This window comes from Harpia harpyja, chromosome 13 (assembly GCF_026419915.1).
Source record: "Harpia harpyja isolate bHarHar1 chromosome 13, bHarHar1 primary haplotype, whole genome shotgun sequence".
NCBI lineage: Eukaryota > Metazoa > Chordata > Aves > Accipitriformes > Accipitridae > Harpia > Harpia harpyja.
The window spans coordinates 4,354,912-4,370,456 of record NC_068952.1 but is presented as its reverse complement, the minus strand read 5'-3'; the positions used below and the strand labels follow the sequence as shown (position 1 = coordinate 4,370,456).

Here is a 15,545-nt window from a genome sequence, read left to right as displayed (position 1 = left end):
AATGACACTGTATTTTTTATCCTCAGAAGATAAATACATTGCTTACACAATACTCAGTGTGAGCAAAGAGATGACAGAATATTCAATAATGAATAACCAAAAGGATTTTATGTGGGTTTCTTTTTAATTGAAATTTACTGAATTAGTTTCTCACCAGTTCTCACGTGGGCAGATTTCCCCTAGTTGCTGTTTCTGCCGTGATTAGATTTGCTTGCATAAGACTTGAGAATGAACGTGAACATTCAGTCCATCATTTCTAAAGGGGAAGAAGCTGCAGTGGTACAAGCTCAGAAAGGTCAAAATTCCTTGAGGAATCACTGTGGGACTACAACTGTTACCAAGGTATTACTGCTTTTTTCACCAATGAGTAAGGACACTTACTATGGGTTTTTAAACACGAGCAATAGCAGTGCCTCACCCATATAAGTAATCCCATACGTTAACATCAAACTGTTCAATTTCTTATTTTATTCCACTCCAAAGCTTTAATTACTTGAAAAGGCTGCTAATGCTTTGCCTCATCTAATGCAATTAGATTTAATATTCATTCTACTTCTCATTTGATTCAAGAGAGACTGCATTGAAACCTTCTGATGTCTATAGCCAGGTATACCACCCATTGTCATCAACAGACCCACTGAGCTCAGGGAGATGTATTACTTAAAAGTAACGACAAGTGCTGGCAACATCAGACCTACATTTGTTTTATAAACCTAGCGTGCCAATAAAAAGAGCAAGGTGGGATTTTCTAAAGCTCTGTAGACCAGTCTACTATTGACTTCAGCAGAAGCAGGCTATTGGGGAGATATAAAATTAAACATATTTGATTTGTTTGGATTGCTATGCAATTGCCCCTTAGATTATAATTCTGTTTGTTACTTAAGTGTTCCTATTCACAAAAGGTTTTGTTATCACTTCTAAGATTTATTGCACTCAGGAGGACTATCACGTTTCAAATGTTCACCAGCATGAACCCTAATCTTTGCCCTTGCCCATCTTCTCTCAAAATGCACCCAGATATGCACTTGGTGCTGACACACTATGAAAACTGTCTCTTTTCATAAAGGTAAGCAAGGCTTATACGCATCACGGGTACAGGCTATGTTTCCAATAATATCAAGCTGTCTTCATACTAAAAATTGCAGATGAAATGTTCCAAGTTGGTTTTCTGTTGCTCTAAACCTGATGGTACTACGGCAAGAGGTGAAATTCTCATTGACTTCAACAGCTGCGAAGAGAAGGTAATACTGCATTCATTAAAATAAATGACATTGTATTTTCCAGCACGCCACCAGGAATGGATATTGTTACGTGAAGTTAATTGCCAACAGATCTATCCTATAATTGTTTTCCTCTTCTCCCCACAATGAAGAGCAATTAAAGTTCACATAAAAGCAAGACAGTGTGCTTGCAAAGATGATCGATCAGTAAAAGTGAGAAAAAATGATGAAGTGTGTATGATCTGTGTCAAATGGAAGACAATCGGAGAAGGAAGAAATAGTTAGACTGAAAAAAGAAATAAGGGCCAGTAACAGGATTAACACTAGGGAAGAGGGACAGGTGTGATGAGGAACAGAAAGAAACTGTAAAGCTTTACTTTTTACTTCTTTGGTAGTTATTAACTTGAAAGACTGCAAAGACATCAAACAAATATTCAAAATTTAATCAAGCACACAAATCATCGGTAGAGGAGGGCCTGCTAATTGGGAGGAAGGCAGCAGAAGCTGGAGAAATTAAGAGTGCCTGGGAAAGGCAGGTGACCGTGGAGCGTTAGAAAAGCTGTAAGAGAAGGAAAGGGGGAATATCCCCAGGAGAGCAAAGGGGGAGAGCAGAGGCTAGGGACTGGCCAGGCGCCATGGGAACACAGCCTGCAGGGTTTCAGGCAGGATTTGGATTTATGAGCCTGCAGAAAACAGGGCAGCTGATAAGCCCAGTAATTATGTTCCCTCACTGCTATTACAGGTGCGATAACAGATTTACAGGGAGGATGCTTAGTAATACAGACCGACTGGCTGGAGCCACGCGTGTCACCTCTGCGGATAGAGAGCTGTCAAAGTGGTAATTTGGCCCACCAACATTTGGTTTGCAATCACATCTCCAAGCTCTTCTAAATGCACAGGGAACCGAAACACAGGTTATTTGCTGCCCAGCAGGACTATCACTGAAGACCAGACTGAATGTCATGCTAAGCGGGAGGTACGTACCCACTAAGGAGACATTGCTCCTTCAACCACCCGAGCGAGAGGGACCCTATCTCACGTGATGCTGGGCAAATTCTTTATTCCCTGATGTTACAGACGGGCTTTGTTTTTTGGGTGACTGCTCTGAGATGCTGTGGTGCTTGACATTCAGTTTGGAGAGCCCAGGTTGCAGTGCTCAGCTAAGCACCTCAAACTCCACAGCCACACCAAAAAGAAGTGCGATTTAGTTGTCCTCGACTTAACTTCTCTGGCCGTAAAACAACAATTAGATCTCCATTGTACTGATGTTAGAGTTTTGAAACATTTGGTTTCATAGCTAGGGTTTAATATTTAAGAAACCTCTGAAACTCGTAGATTAACTAATCTGAGCTGATGTGCTCTGTAGAAATCTCTCAGTTTAGATGACCGAAGCACAGCAATAGCTTCATTTTCTGGGTTTGTCATAACCCTACAGGGACAGGTAAACCCTAAGCAGTACTGAAACTGATTAATATTTTCAGAAAACTTTTTCTCTTTTAAAAAGGGCTGTATTTAAAGTACTGGCGTTTCTCCCTCCCGCCTTCTAGAATAAAAACCCAACAAATTTAGGATCAAAATTATTTCATCGCAACCCTTCAGCAGGGACACCTCAAGTCACCCGTGTAATTACATGGATGTACTCCAAGTAGAGCTTCCTATTGCTGCTCTCCACTACAAGAAGGGAAGCTGTGATTTAGATTACTTTTCTGCTCGGAGCACCCATCCTAAGCCCATACATTTAGGAAATGCCTATCAGTGGTACCCAAACAAGTTAATACTCCCATGCAGCTACCGCAAGTAGAAAACATTGCTACGGTCCCAGGTCTTCACCTGAGGAAGATGACTCTAGGATGACTTCTCTCCACAGAAATATGCCGACCGTTGACCTGCTGACCTCTGAGCCTCTTGCTCTCTGTTCTTTGTCAAGACTACCCAAGTGAGAAAATAACTTTCGGAAATCCACCGGCACATTGATCAAAACATCACACGCGCCTAAGGAATCGGATCTGGCCACAGCAGACCAAGCTGAAACACACTCCCATGCTGCCTGCAGACCGCATATAGGATGGCAAAGACAAATAACCTGACACTGCAGCTTAATAATACTGCTTGCTCCTCCAACTGCTTTCTCGTTTGGGTTTTGTTTGGTTATTTTTTAACTTCGAGAAGGCCAACTCTGGAGGCAACTGCTCCCTAATTTGAACCCTCTGCAAAAGCTGCCTGTACAAGCCTCAGAGAATTGCAGAGCCCTAAAAAAGCATAACGCTGATGCTGATCAGGCGCACACTCCGGTGTGACTGCCGCCTTTTGGTTTGCATTGGCCGTATAGACAGTGAAATTGCATTCACGGAGAGCAGAGAGCCAGAACCTTCCCCAGCTGCAGCTCAAATTCATATCCTGAAATACAACAATGAAGAAGACAGGACAAATATATTTTCCCCTTAAAGCCTTCAGAGCATCTTGGTTATCTGTGGAATTTCTTGCCAAATTACCATGTGAAGTGCTTGCTCTCAGGCAGGCTCGCTCCCTGGCTCCTAGCAGTGCAGTCCAACATCTGACCATGCACTTGCCGAGCTGTCCAACAGTCTTTTGCACATCACTTCCATTGAATTACGGCTTTCAGCACACCTGCACCTCCAGATTTTCTCAAAAAACTATGACACAGAGCCAGAGGGTATTTTAGAAGTGAGTGATTATGGTACCTAGGTTGTGGAGCGCCCACGGAAATGATGTGCTGCGTATGGTGGGTCCCTACAGAGGACCCAGGGAGAAGAAGGTCTAACCCAGCCAACATCCCAAGCAAGGAGAGAGCAGCTGCTGGGAGCTGGTTAGTTAGCTGGTAGAAAATACCAAATATTATGTCTCTCATTACGTGGCCTTTCTTCATGTGGTTTCAAAGCCCCACCTCTCATCTCACCGCCTTATCTCTTTGAGATAACCCATCCCTTCAGGTGGAGCTGTCAGTCCACACAAATATTGAGTCATTTAACAGGATACCTCGCGGATAAGGAAAGGATGAACAGTCCTGCTCACACCTATACACTGCCCTAAACACCTGTAACCCTCGCACAGCTGTACAGAGGGAAGATCTTTGCACCTCTTCTTCCCAGCGGCCCTTCTCGAGCACCTGTAACCCCGACATGTTCCATCCCAAAGCAATGCACCTGCAGTAAAGGTGCTTTTTAAAAATATTATGTTGAAAAATCACTTTTACGTATTGCAGTACTTCTTTTGACCTTGTTTTTTATGGTATGGATTTCGATAAAGCAATTGTATCACTTGATTTTTGAAACATGTACTTACACGTAAGAAGCTTAAAATCCAAATTTAGTAAGTGGATGTCTCAACATGTTTTACTAGATAGGCACCTAATGTTTATTCTAACATTTAAGGGAGGAAAAAAATCTGGTTACAAAGTCTAGACTCATGGACTGAGTCAGAAATCCAGAGCTTCAGGCATCCCAGAGTTGCCTGATGCACTAGGCAGAATGAATCTGTGCTACTAGAATATGGGGAAAGCTGTGATTGATTATGCTGTACTCTGCAACATTTTAGCAGGAAGAAAACTGGTCTGAGTGATGCTTTGCTTTCAGTCTTTAACAAAGTGCTGGGAACTATTAGTGATTTTCATTTGGGGAAGGAAGGAAAAAACTCGACTGAAAAACAAAGTCTACTGCCAGTTAGACCAATGAATCAAGAATAAATTTCACCTAGCTGCTCTTTAAAGAAATCAGAACAATAATAATAGTAATTGCCTACAAAAGAATACCTTTTGGAGTGCAAAATAATGACTGAATAAATGGTGTAGACTGACAGCAAGCAATCAGAAATTAGACTGAAGAATTTTCTTATATAGCTCTGAAAATCGAGATGTGGCTAATGAAAAATGGACTCAACATTTCATTATGCAACCACAAACAATGCAATAATAAAAAAATGAATGCCCAGAGTGCTATCGAGGGGGTGTTGTAAGCCACTCGCTTTGTGGGCTATTCAGGAAAACGCTTTAAGATTAGACTTAACATTTCATTTTAACTCTCTCTCCCATTTCTTAAAGACCCCACTAACATGTTTCTCACCCAGAGGGTTTGATTACATCCCTGTGTAATTAGGGAAGCTGCAGAACTGCAGCCAGGGAAGTACAGGACACAAAGCACCTCACGAAGGCTTGCTGCTCGGCTCTGCAGAAGCCCTGCTCGAGGAGGCTGGATGGAGCAGTTTTCCCCAAGCCCCACTGTGCCTAACCCTTGTGTTCACAGAAGGATGAAGAGTTGGAGTCTCCCTCCCTCTGTTCAGCCTACACAAACCCCAGGAAAACTTGCAGCCCTGTCCCTGGGTGACTGTATTTCGATGCCTACCTATGACGGATTTAGTAGTTTTATTAAAACCAGTGAGAGCACAGCGAGGACTTGAAAAGACCCAGCGAGTTTTCTGTAAGTTGGAATCCTCTACAGATAAAAGGCTGAGTAACCTGTGGGTGATTTACCCTTGACAGACATGGCATCTACGTGCTGTTTGTTAAGCAGTAAGAAAGCTTTCTGATGCGTCACTAGGAGAGGAGCGTGTTTTGCTGGAGTAATAAAGTTGCTTTGACACATGTAACTGATGAAGTTGTTGAGGAAGGCGAGCTGTTTTGACTCTAGATGTCTGGTAGTTCTTGGCGAGGTGGAGTCAAGGCAGCATTCTCCTTGTCAATTAAGTGTGACACGAAGGCAAGGGAAATTGCTCTGAACCAGGATAATATGGTATGGGAGCTGACAGTGGAATCAAAGGTACTCCAGGTACATAAAGGAGCTGACTGGGAGGGAACAAAGCGACCATGAAGGAACGGCTCTGGAACTGCTCCCCCAGGCAACACGTTGACACCTACCATTTGGTGCAGCTCGGCATCCCTGGCACAGCGGCTCTGCCATGGCCTTTGCCGTGCCCCAAGGCACAACTCGGCTTCGCTTCGAGCCACCTTCTCCTGCATCTCCTCACTCAGAGCAAAACCTTGCTCTACAGCAGGCTCGTTGAACTCACGCAAAGTAGTGTAAGTAATCCAGGAGTAAGTACTAGCAGGTAGTATGCCAAGCGAAGGTACTACTCAGCGGAACGCTTGGCAGAATCCGGCCTTTGCTGCAGCTGGGGAAAAACACTCTTCAGCCTCCATCTCGCATGTGAGAGACATAGACATTATTGGCTATAAAAAGAGATTGGTGCCTTGGTTGCACTACAGGAGTATGTGAAACAGAATTCTGGGTTCAGCCGTTTACACCTGTCAAGATTGCGAAAAAAACCCTGCTGAGTTTCTCATTCCCTCCTCCCAGGTACAAATGACTGCAGACAGGGCAATGAAGTGGAGAGGCAAACAAACACTTGCAAATGAAGGGTAAACTTTTTACATTTCAACAACCACGGAGAGGAAAAGCCAGGGCTGGCGGAGGAGTGAATGGATCTGCGTTTACCCGTCACCTGAAGATTTCTCTGTTTGCTACAGCAGGTGTAAGGAAAGAGTGGGTTTGTTAATATACCGACTTTTTTTGTCCATCCATTCAGGTCTGTTGTAATGAACCCTTAAAAATATACACTCTTGTGATGAAGAAGGCCTAATGTGTAATTAAAATGGTGTTTTAATGACTGGGCTATTGAATGTACTTGAAAAGGGAAAGTTAACTGAATTATTCAATGCAAAAAGTAACAATACTTGACAACATTGCTGTAGTCACCATCACGACTCTATTATACAGATTAGTCACTATTGATAAAACATTTTCTGAACCTAATGAATGTAAGTGCAATAACAAGCTGTGTGTTTCTTCCTCTCTAATAAAGGGAAAGCGTGACACTTATGCTCAGAAGCCCCAAGACAATTGGCTTGTTACAAAACTTAAAAACTGGCAGAGAGAGAAAATCCGTAAAGATCTTGTGTCCCCAGGGACAGGGCTTCCCAAGCTATACCCCGAGAGCAGCAGATAGCCACAGCTTTACTTCAAGCCAATCTCCCACACGGCAGTTCTTAATGGTATTTGTAGAGTAAAAAAAATTTAGAGTAAAAACAGTAAGAAATAGTAATTTTAGAGTACAGAAAAAAAGAAAAATTCCACCCCCCTAAACTCACCATTTGCTCATAAAGCGCTGCTCTTCCTAAACACCTACCAGATAGCGAGTAACCGCAGTCAGCGGTAGCCAGCGATGTACCGAGAATGTGTATTTCGGCACAGCTAGAAGACATACGGCTTCGTGGAGCTTCTGTCTTTATTCCCACACGCACCTTAACTTTGCCAGCAGTTAAAACCAGCACCGAGTGCAGCGGTCGGGCACCGCCAAAGCCTGGGCTACCGCTCCAGCATCTTCGGTAGCCCGCTGCCTATTCAGCCCCCCCCCGCCCCGCGCCGCCTCTCCCGGTAACGAGCCATTCGACCATCGGGGAGCGGGCAGGGCTGGAGATGCTCGGCGGGCGATCGGCCCCGCTCCCTCCTTCGGGCCGGCTGAAGCCCGACCGTGCAACCGCTCAACCGGCGGCAAAACTTTGCTGGGGAGGGACGCGGCTCCCGCCGCGGCCGGCCCCGGGCCACCGGCTGCCGCGACGGGTCAGCGGGTCTGCGGCCCCAGCGGCAACCGGAGCGGAGCCCAGCGCCGGTCCCCGGCTCCGTGCACCGGGGCGGGCGGTGAAGGGACACAGGGACCCGGACACCCCTACCCGCCCCCCGCGGCTGCAAGGGCCCCGGTTGCCGTAGCAACGCGCCGGCGGCTCTCCCCAAACTTTGGTCGCTATAACGACCGCCCCGCGGCCGCAGCATCCCCCCCCCCCCCCCGCGGCCCCGGCCCCGGGGGCGGCCGGGCCGTGGCTCACCTATGGTGGAGACGACGGTGCCCACGAAGTAGAAGGCGCCGGGGAAGTCCCAGCGGGGCCGCAGGGCGTCGACGCGGATGCCCGCGGCCATGGCCGCCTCGTAGCTCCGCAGGAAGGCGCGCAGCTCCGGCAGGCTGATGTTGAAGATGCGGCTGAAGTTGTGGAGGGTCCGGTTCCAGCGGAGCTGCGCCGCCGCCTCCGACGGGCTCTCGAGGGCCGAGAAGACGGTAGCGCCGGCGCTGAGGTACGCCGCGATGAGGGCGGCCAGCAGCAGGAACCGCCCGTTGTCCTCGTTGAGGGGCGCCAGGCGCCGCCGGCGGCAGGAGCCCGCCGCCCCCCGCGGGGGCATCATCCGGGGCGCGGCGCGGCGGGGGGCGCGGGCATGCGGCGCGGCGCGGCGCGGAGCCCGGGGCGGCGGCGGCGGCTTCTTCGCTGCAGGGGCCGCGGCTCTGACTCATCCCCCGGCGGGGCTGCCCGCCCGGCTGGCGGCGGCGGCGGCGGCGGCACCCCGGGGCCGCCGGCCTCGCCCGCCCGCCCTCAGCCCGACGCCCCGCGCCCCCGGGGCCGTGGGCTGCTGCGGCCCCGGCCGGCTCGCTCTGGCCATGCGGGGCGGCGGCGGCGGCGGCCCCGCCGCGGGGGAAACCGCCGCGGGGAGGCGGAGGCTCCGCGCGGCGCCCGGTCGACGGCGGGCGGAGGGCGGGAGCGTGCGGCGCGGCCCCCCGGGGAACCGCATCCCCGGCGGGAAGGCTCCCCCCGCGGCCCCGAAGCTGCTGCTGCCGCCGCCCGCCCTCCCGCCGGGGCCGGAGCCGGAGCCGGGGCCGGGGCGCCGGGGCCGGTACCGCGCCCCCGGGGTGCCGCCGGGCCCGGCCCGGGGGAGGGACGGGGCGGGGCGGCCCTGCCTTGCCCTGCCTTTCCTTGCCCTGCCCTGCTTTGCCTTGCCCTGCCTTTCCTTGCCCTGCCTCGCTTTGCCTTGCCCTGCCTTGCCCAGCCCGCCGCTCCCCGGGTCTCCCCCCCGCCCGCTCCCGGGCACGCCCGGGAATGGGGGGACAGGGCAAAGGCAGGCTGCTCCCCCTTCTCCATCATGTGTGCGATGCGCCTTGCCGTTGCGGAGGGTTTGGGGGGTTTTTTGTAGCTTTAAAACCTTATTCTCCGTGGCCGGCGCCCAGAGAGGTGGTTTTGAGGGAGCTGGTGGTGGTCGGTGGAGCGCTAATTAATTGATTTCAGCCGTTTCTAAGTGCACCAGTTGGTGTTTCTCATCTGACTCCAGTCTCCGGGCTGCACAAAGTTAGACCCAAGAAAATGATAAATTTTGGGTTCGGTGCCAAATGCCCATTCAATCTTAGCTAGCGTCTGAAAGGTGATTTTTTTGGTTTTTTCCCAAGCCGGTGGAGTCTTTCTTCGCTGTTTGGCTTGGAACAAACACTATATCCTTTCTTATCCATTAGGCTGCAGCAAGAACTGCAGTCCTTTCCTGAGAAACTTGTAGTAAATAATAACATTCGTATTAAAAAAAAAAAAAAAAAAAGAGAGAGAATCCACACTGATAAAGCATTGCAAAGAGGATGGGAGTGATGCCAGTCCTGCAAACGTGTGTGCAGGGGATGGTAACACGTGTAGGAAAGATCTGGGCTTGGAAGAGCAAATACTCCCCGCAGTTTGCAACTGCCAGTGCCAGTCTCACAGGCGTTTGTTCCCTGGTTTATGTGGTTTTTTTAACCTAGGTTTTATATTTTTTGTACAGCAAAATCCTTGCTGCCTCAAGGTAGCTACTTGATGCCTTTTAGCAAATGGATATTTGCCATCGCTAGGACTTCTCCATAGCTGTTCTTCGCCCATTTATTTCTTATTTTGGATCTGCAAGATTTTGCTCAGCCCTGAGATTTCACGTTACTGGCAGTTATCTTCTGGCCACATCCACAACAGGAGAATTTCCTCCCTTCCTAACAGACTGTTTGTACTCACCAGGTGAAGAAAATGCCTTGGATTTACACCTATGCTTCCTAGGAAAAGCCCACAGATAAAACACAACAACTTAGTTTACAAAGTACTCGAATATCATGTTTTGATTGCCACTAACATGTTTCAGCTTTGCTTTTTGCCATTATTGCTTTTGTGCTAAAGCATTCTGTTCTGTAGAGGTGGAAGGAAAGTGTCCAGAAGTATCAAAGAAGATTTCCAGTCTCCTGTTGTGCTCAAGGCAACCAATACCATGTGCAACCCTTAAGAAAAAAAGTGGGTCCTATTTCAAAGTGTCAGTTGTGTCCCATTATAAATACTAAAACCAAATAAAAATAAAATAATTGAACCAATAAATCACAAACCCAATAGCTGTGGGAAGTAATAGCAGATCTCAAGGATAAAAGAAGCAAAAAAAAAAAGGGGGGGGGGAAGTATATCAGACCTAATCAAAAGCCCATCAAAACAAGCGGGAAGTCTCCCATGGATAGTCAAGGGCTTAATATAATAGGTCAGATATGGACCATTTAGCGCCAATGGCTATAGTTAGAAATAATTTCCACTCCGGTAATCCAGGAATGATTACATGCAATCCACTGTATCAGATGCTGTAAATCCAAGCTATTTTACCTGAATACATGGGAATTATGTTGCTGCAGTTGGATATTGGGGTTTGGATTCCTGGTATTTTTGTGTTTGCACGGGAGATAAGACTGTTCCTTTTTTTTTTTTTTTTTCTGTTGAAAACATTAAAAAATGAGGGTCCAGTTCTCTGGAGTTCTCAGCAATTTCACCTATTGTGAAAGGCCGGTGAAGTTTTTGGTGGGAAGATGGTTAGAAAAGTTTGTGTAACTCATATTTTCACCATGCCATGCATTGTCCCCTCTTGGGTGATGGCTTGGACCATAGGTGGAGACTGAAAAATTGGCTATTTCCTTGGGTGACAGGACTGAATCTTTTCCAAGCAGTAGAAGCCGACTGACTCTGGAGCCTGTGGTGACCTTTCTGGAGATGTCCTGCCGATGAAAGGATGACGCTGGTGGGATGCCGATTAGCTTGAAGAAGCACATAATAGATATGAAAGCATAGCAGTAACTTTCCACAAAGAAAAAAAGCTAAGCTGAAGCAGCGAGGAATGTGGTTTAGCTGCTTCAGCATGGGCAAGACAATATTTCAAGCATCACCGAATCATGGTTTCTAAGAATTAGAGCTGTTGACAGATTTTCAAAATGTTTTGACAACTCATTTCACTAAGGTTTTTTTACTTGGAGTCTTGAAAATTTGTCACCATTTTTCAAAAATACTCAATTCTTTGGTTATAAAGCTAGGGGGAAAAAAAAGAAATGTCCATCTATGTTTTTTCATGTATAGTCCTTTCCAAAGCAACTAACTCCTAGAAAAACTCCATTAGCTGGATACAAATCCTCCACAGCTACAGGATTTTGGCTTAAAGAAAGGTCATGGGTTTGGTTAATCTGATCCTGACACCAGAGTTTGTTTGAGGAAACGTCCTGAAGCTGCTGCTGCATCTCTGCTTGGGGGAAACTCCTAAAGGCAGTCGTTTGGTTAAATGAATGATGTTTTTATAAATTTGCTTGATTAATTGAATCAAATCTCCAGGCATTTGGTGAAAATACCACTGTCTTTAAAACCATTTGCCTAGGATTTTTTTTTTAAAAGCTGATGGTCAACTGTAAGTTGGGTTTTACGCTAAAATTGGACCCCTGCACTGTGGGTGCATTGTATGCAAGGTGCCGGCCATTTTGTTTGCCAGGAGGTCGGTGTTTGTGAAAGCAATTATTTTAATAATCAAACAGTGATGTTTACATTATTAGCTTGGTGGTTTAGAGTGAAGCTCGTGCAAAGAAATGAGATGCATTCATTAAATGTTTAATTAAACCATTGTCTGAAAATAGTTGTAACACTGAACATCATGTCTCATTATTAAAGAATAAAGTTTAATATTAAAACTTAAACAGCCCAGTTATTGTTAGTCCTTTCAAGGGAACGGTTCTTTTTTTTCTTTTGTGGGTAAAATCCTTAAATTCTGAACGATGGGTTGACTGTGTGACTTACAAGCAAGTTAGCAAGACCACTTCTTCAGGGACACTAAGACCTCCACAGCTAGATTCTTGGTTTCAATACAAGCTTCACTCGTACACCTCCCCCTGGCTTTGCAGCAAATATCTGCTGAGAAAAAAACTCACAATTATGTAATTTAGGAGCTTTTTACCACTATATTGGCATGGAAACGTCTCAAGTAATTACTTGGAAGTGTTTCTAGCAATTTGATTGTAAATGTGCCATACAGTCCCTGACCTGAAATGTACAGCTGGTTTGGAGTAGCTGGACATATTTTCTACCTTGACAGTGACCAAAGACAAATAGATTTGTAACTGTTACTGCAGCTGGGATTAATGTGCAGATGTCTTTGTGCTGCTCTTTATACAGCCCAATATGGTTTAGTTTTTGATCTGTAATGCTTGCCAAGGAACTTACTTTTCAATGAGTGGCCTTATGGTTAGTCTGGATGCTCAGGAAACTGCACAGGCAATGAGATGGTTCTCTTCTTCACTTGTACCTCCTACTGCATTTAAGGATACAGTCTCTGCTTTGGTATTAGTTTGTAATTAAAAGAAATGGATGAGGTAATTGGTAGTCTATGCAATCAGAGCGTTGGTAGCATTGTAAGCAAGGGCTTCAGTCATAATGCATAACATAAGTGAATATGCCAGTTTTCTAAGTTAGAAGTCTGGATACTTTGGGATGGAGGGTGAGTTCTTCCCGGTACCCTACTTAGCGCGATGACACATCGAGACAGCAAAAAGTATACTAACTACAAAGTATTAGGGGAAAGGTATGTGTTTCCACGGAGCCTTAGATGTTACTAATGTCTCCTCATCCTCTCAGAGGACTTTTGTGGGTTTCGAAGCAAAAGACCAGCTCGGTGACCCAAACGGCCATTTCTACTTTCTTGTCTCCTGTCTCTATCAGGGTGACCTTTTGGGGAGGGGAGAGAGAAAACAGGCGGGCTTGTAGCTGGTCTTGAAGGCATGAGTTGCCTACTGCAGCCAGCGGGGTTGAAAACCAAGTCGTTTTATGGGTTGGCTAGCAGGTGATCCGTCTTGAGTCTTGGGCTAAAACCGTTATCAGGTAGCTGGGCTGTATAAGCCCTAGTTACTCTGTCAGTAGCACTCGGGCTTTCATGAGAGCAGAGCCGAAGAAGCTGATGAGATAAACTTGGGAATCCTTTGGGAACCCTTTCATGGACTCCCAAGCTCAAAATCAAAAAATCAAGTCAGGGTGAGAGGTAGGAGTCAGCCATGTGCAAGTTTTGACTTGCTAGGTCTAACTGCTGGGGGATGCTAAGCTGTATTGAAACAGGAGTACTGTTAACTGAAGAGGTGGTTTTACTAGGAGAATATTTCCATGAGTTTAAGAGAAACAGAAAACAATTGCTGTTTAAATCAAGAGATTCCTGCATTCTTCCTGCTAATTTATGAATAGTTATGCAACGGCCTTTTTTTTTTTTTTTCCTGAGGCCTGGTGATAATCTAACTACGCTTTCTCACTTTCACTTTTCTCACTGAGAGAGACAGAGAATAATCTAATTAGCTATTCAGCCCTGACAATTACATTCAATTTAAATGTGATGAATAGCCAGTTTCAAAAGGCCTGATCCTGCATAGTGCTGTGAGGATCCTGAGCACATTAATGTGTTTTCACTTGCCGGTAACGTCAATGGAAGGTGAAGGCACCCAGTATCTTGTGCAGTTTGTTCTGTATTCAGACGACTTATTTTCATCCGAGTCTTTGGTGGTATGAAACCACATTTTATGGGCAAACCTTCCACTCTGGTGGATTATGTTCTTCCTGCATTGGTTTTGCTAATTTGTTTTCTGTTATTGCTTTGCGCAGGGAAATCTCAGTCAGTGTCTTGGCATGCAAAGGATTTTTAATACATTTTAATAATGGAAAGATAGTATTCTACAACTCAGGGAGAAGCAGCTCTGTAATATTTCTGAGGCCCTACAAAGGATAATTTCTGAATACACAACCCACCGCCAAGTTCATGTAGACTGTTAGGCAACAAACCAGTCACCATGGATTTTTTTGGATCTCACCTTGTTCAGCACAACCAAGGCCAGGCCTTTCAGAAGAGATCAGCATCCTTCAGCTCTCCAAGCGAACGGCTGAATTTTTGAAAGGACTGAATGGCCAATTAGGCAGCAAAAGTGTTCTGCAGCCTGCCGTTTCTCTTGACAATAATTTGGAGGAAAGAGGAGAAGCTCTTTGTAAATCTCTGTTAAGGTGAGAGAGGTGGCCCGCCCCTGTATTCAAAGAGCGGTTGAGGTTCACAGTGCTGCAGAGGGGAGGGATGGGCGGACAACAGATGCATGGACGGATGGATGCAGGAACCTGCAGAATGGGATCGGTGCAGCTCCTGAGAAGCCTGCATCCTCCAAATCCGTGCTTGCCTGCATACCGAAGAGCTGCAGGGAGCTTGCCAGGAAGGGAAGTAATTTTAGAGTGTGATTTGGAAAATGATTCAGTTTAAAAATTGCTATTTTTGAAGGGCTACTTTCAGCTGGGATCCAGTCCCCAGCATGTTCCCAGAAGCACTCGCCTTGCTGCAGTAGAGGGTGGTGGAGGGGGGAGGAGAAATGTCTGTCTGGGAGCCGGGAGCCCTGAACCTCGCGCTGCCGCCGAGAAAACAATTCATGGGAACGGGTCCTTCTCCCGTTTCACATCCCATCCTGCATTTGGCAGGTGAGTGCTTTAACCTTGCTAGCTTGATGGACATGGCTTGATGGAAACTCTGCCCACCCTCCCCAGGGGTTCACCGTCCTCAAGGGGAGGAGCAGGCACGTGTATCTGGAAATGGGGCTGCTGGGTGGACAAAGTTTTGAGACGGGAAAGCCTACTTTATCCTGTTAACATAAAAGCCAAGGACAGCTTGAGGAATTTATCAAGCAAAGTTACGAAATGGCAAATAAACTCCTTTTTCATGCCATCTGAAGATATACGGTATGTATTTTACAGACCTTATGGCTGCATCTCTCACAAATCTCTCCAGCCAGTGGCATTGAGATGAAACCTGCTAAGCTGACACTCACTCCATCAGGCTGAGGCTTTACAGATGTGCAGAACAGGCAGCATTTGATCACAGCACTGAAGAAAAGGTTGGCAACCCCTTTGGCCTGCCAGATTTGTTTTCTAGGGTGAGGAGCTGCGGATGGCGATCCCGTGCTGATTACACCTGTCCGTTATCAACAAACAGGTTAAAATGTCCCTTCCGCTCTGGATATGTCCCTCTTGTTTCATTCAGGTAGGTGCTGGGTGATGGTCCTCTGAGGCCATTTACCCTGCTAAGCTTTTCATAAACAGGTTCCACTTGTGACTAAGCAACTTCATATGGTTTGGTTTGTTCTCAAGTTGAAGTGTATGGCTGAAGACTATGCTCTGGTTCCTGTGCAGGTATCAGGACTTCTCGCCGGTGATGGTTTTCGGAAGCATTAGCGTCTATCACAACG

At 46.7% G+C, this 15,545-nt stretch overlaps 1 protein-coding gene across 2 annotated transcripts in view; it reads right to left on the bottom strand.

Moving 5' to 3' along the window:
* Positions 1-8,430, bottom strand: part of KCNK12 (potassium two pore domain channel subfamily K member 12) — a 30,136-nt gene extending 21,706 nt beyond the window's left edge. For both annotated transcript variants that reach the window (XM_052806483.1, XM_052806484.1), the window contains exon 1: positions 8,056-8,430. In XM_052806483.1, coding sequence (XP_052662443.1) covers positions 8,056-8,407 — 352 coding nt within the window. In that variant the 5' untranslated portion in view covers positions 8,408-8,430. The remainder of the gene's footprint in view (positions 1-8,055) is intronic.
* Positions 8,431-15,545: the final 7,115 nt, after the last annotated feature.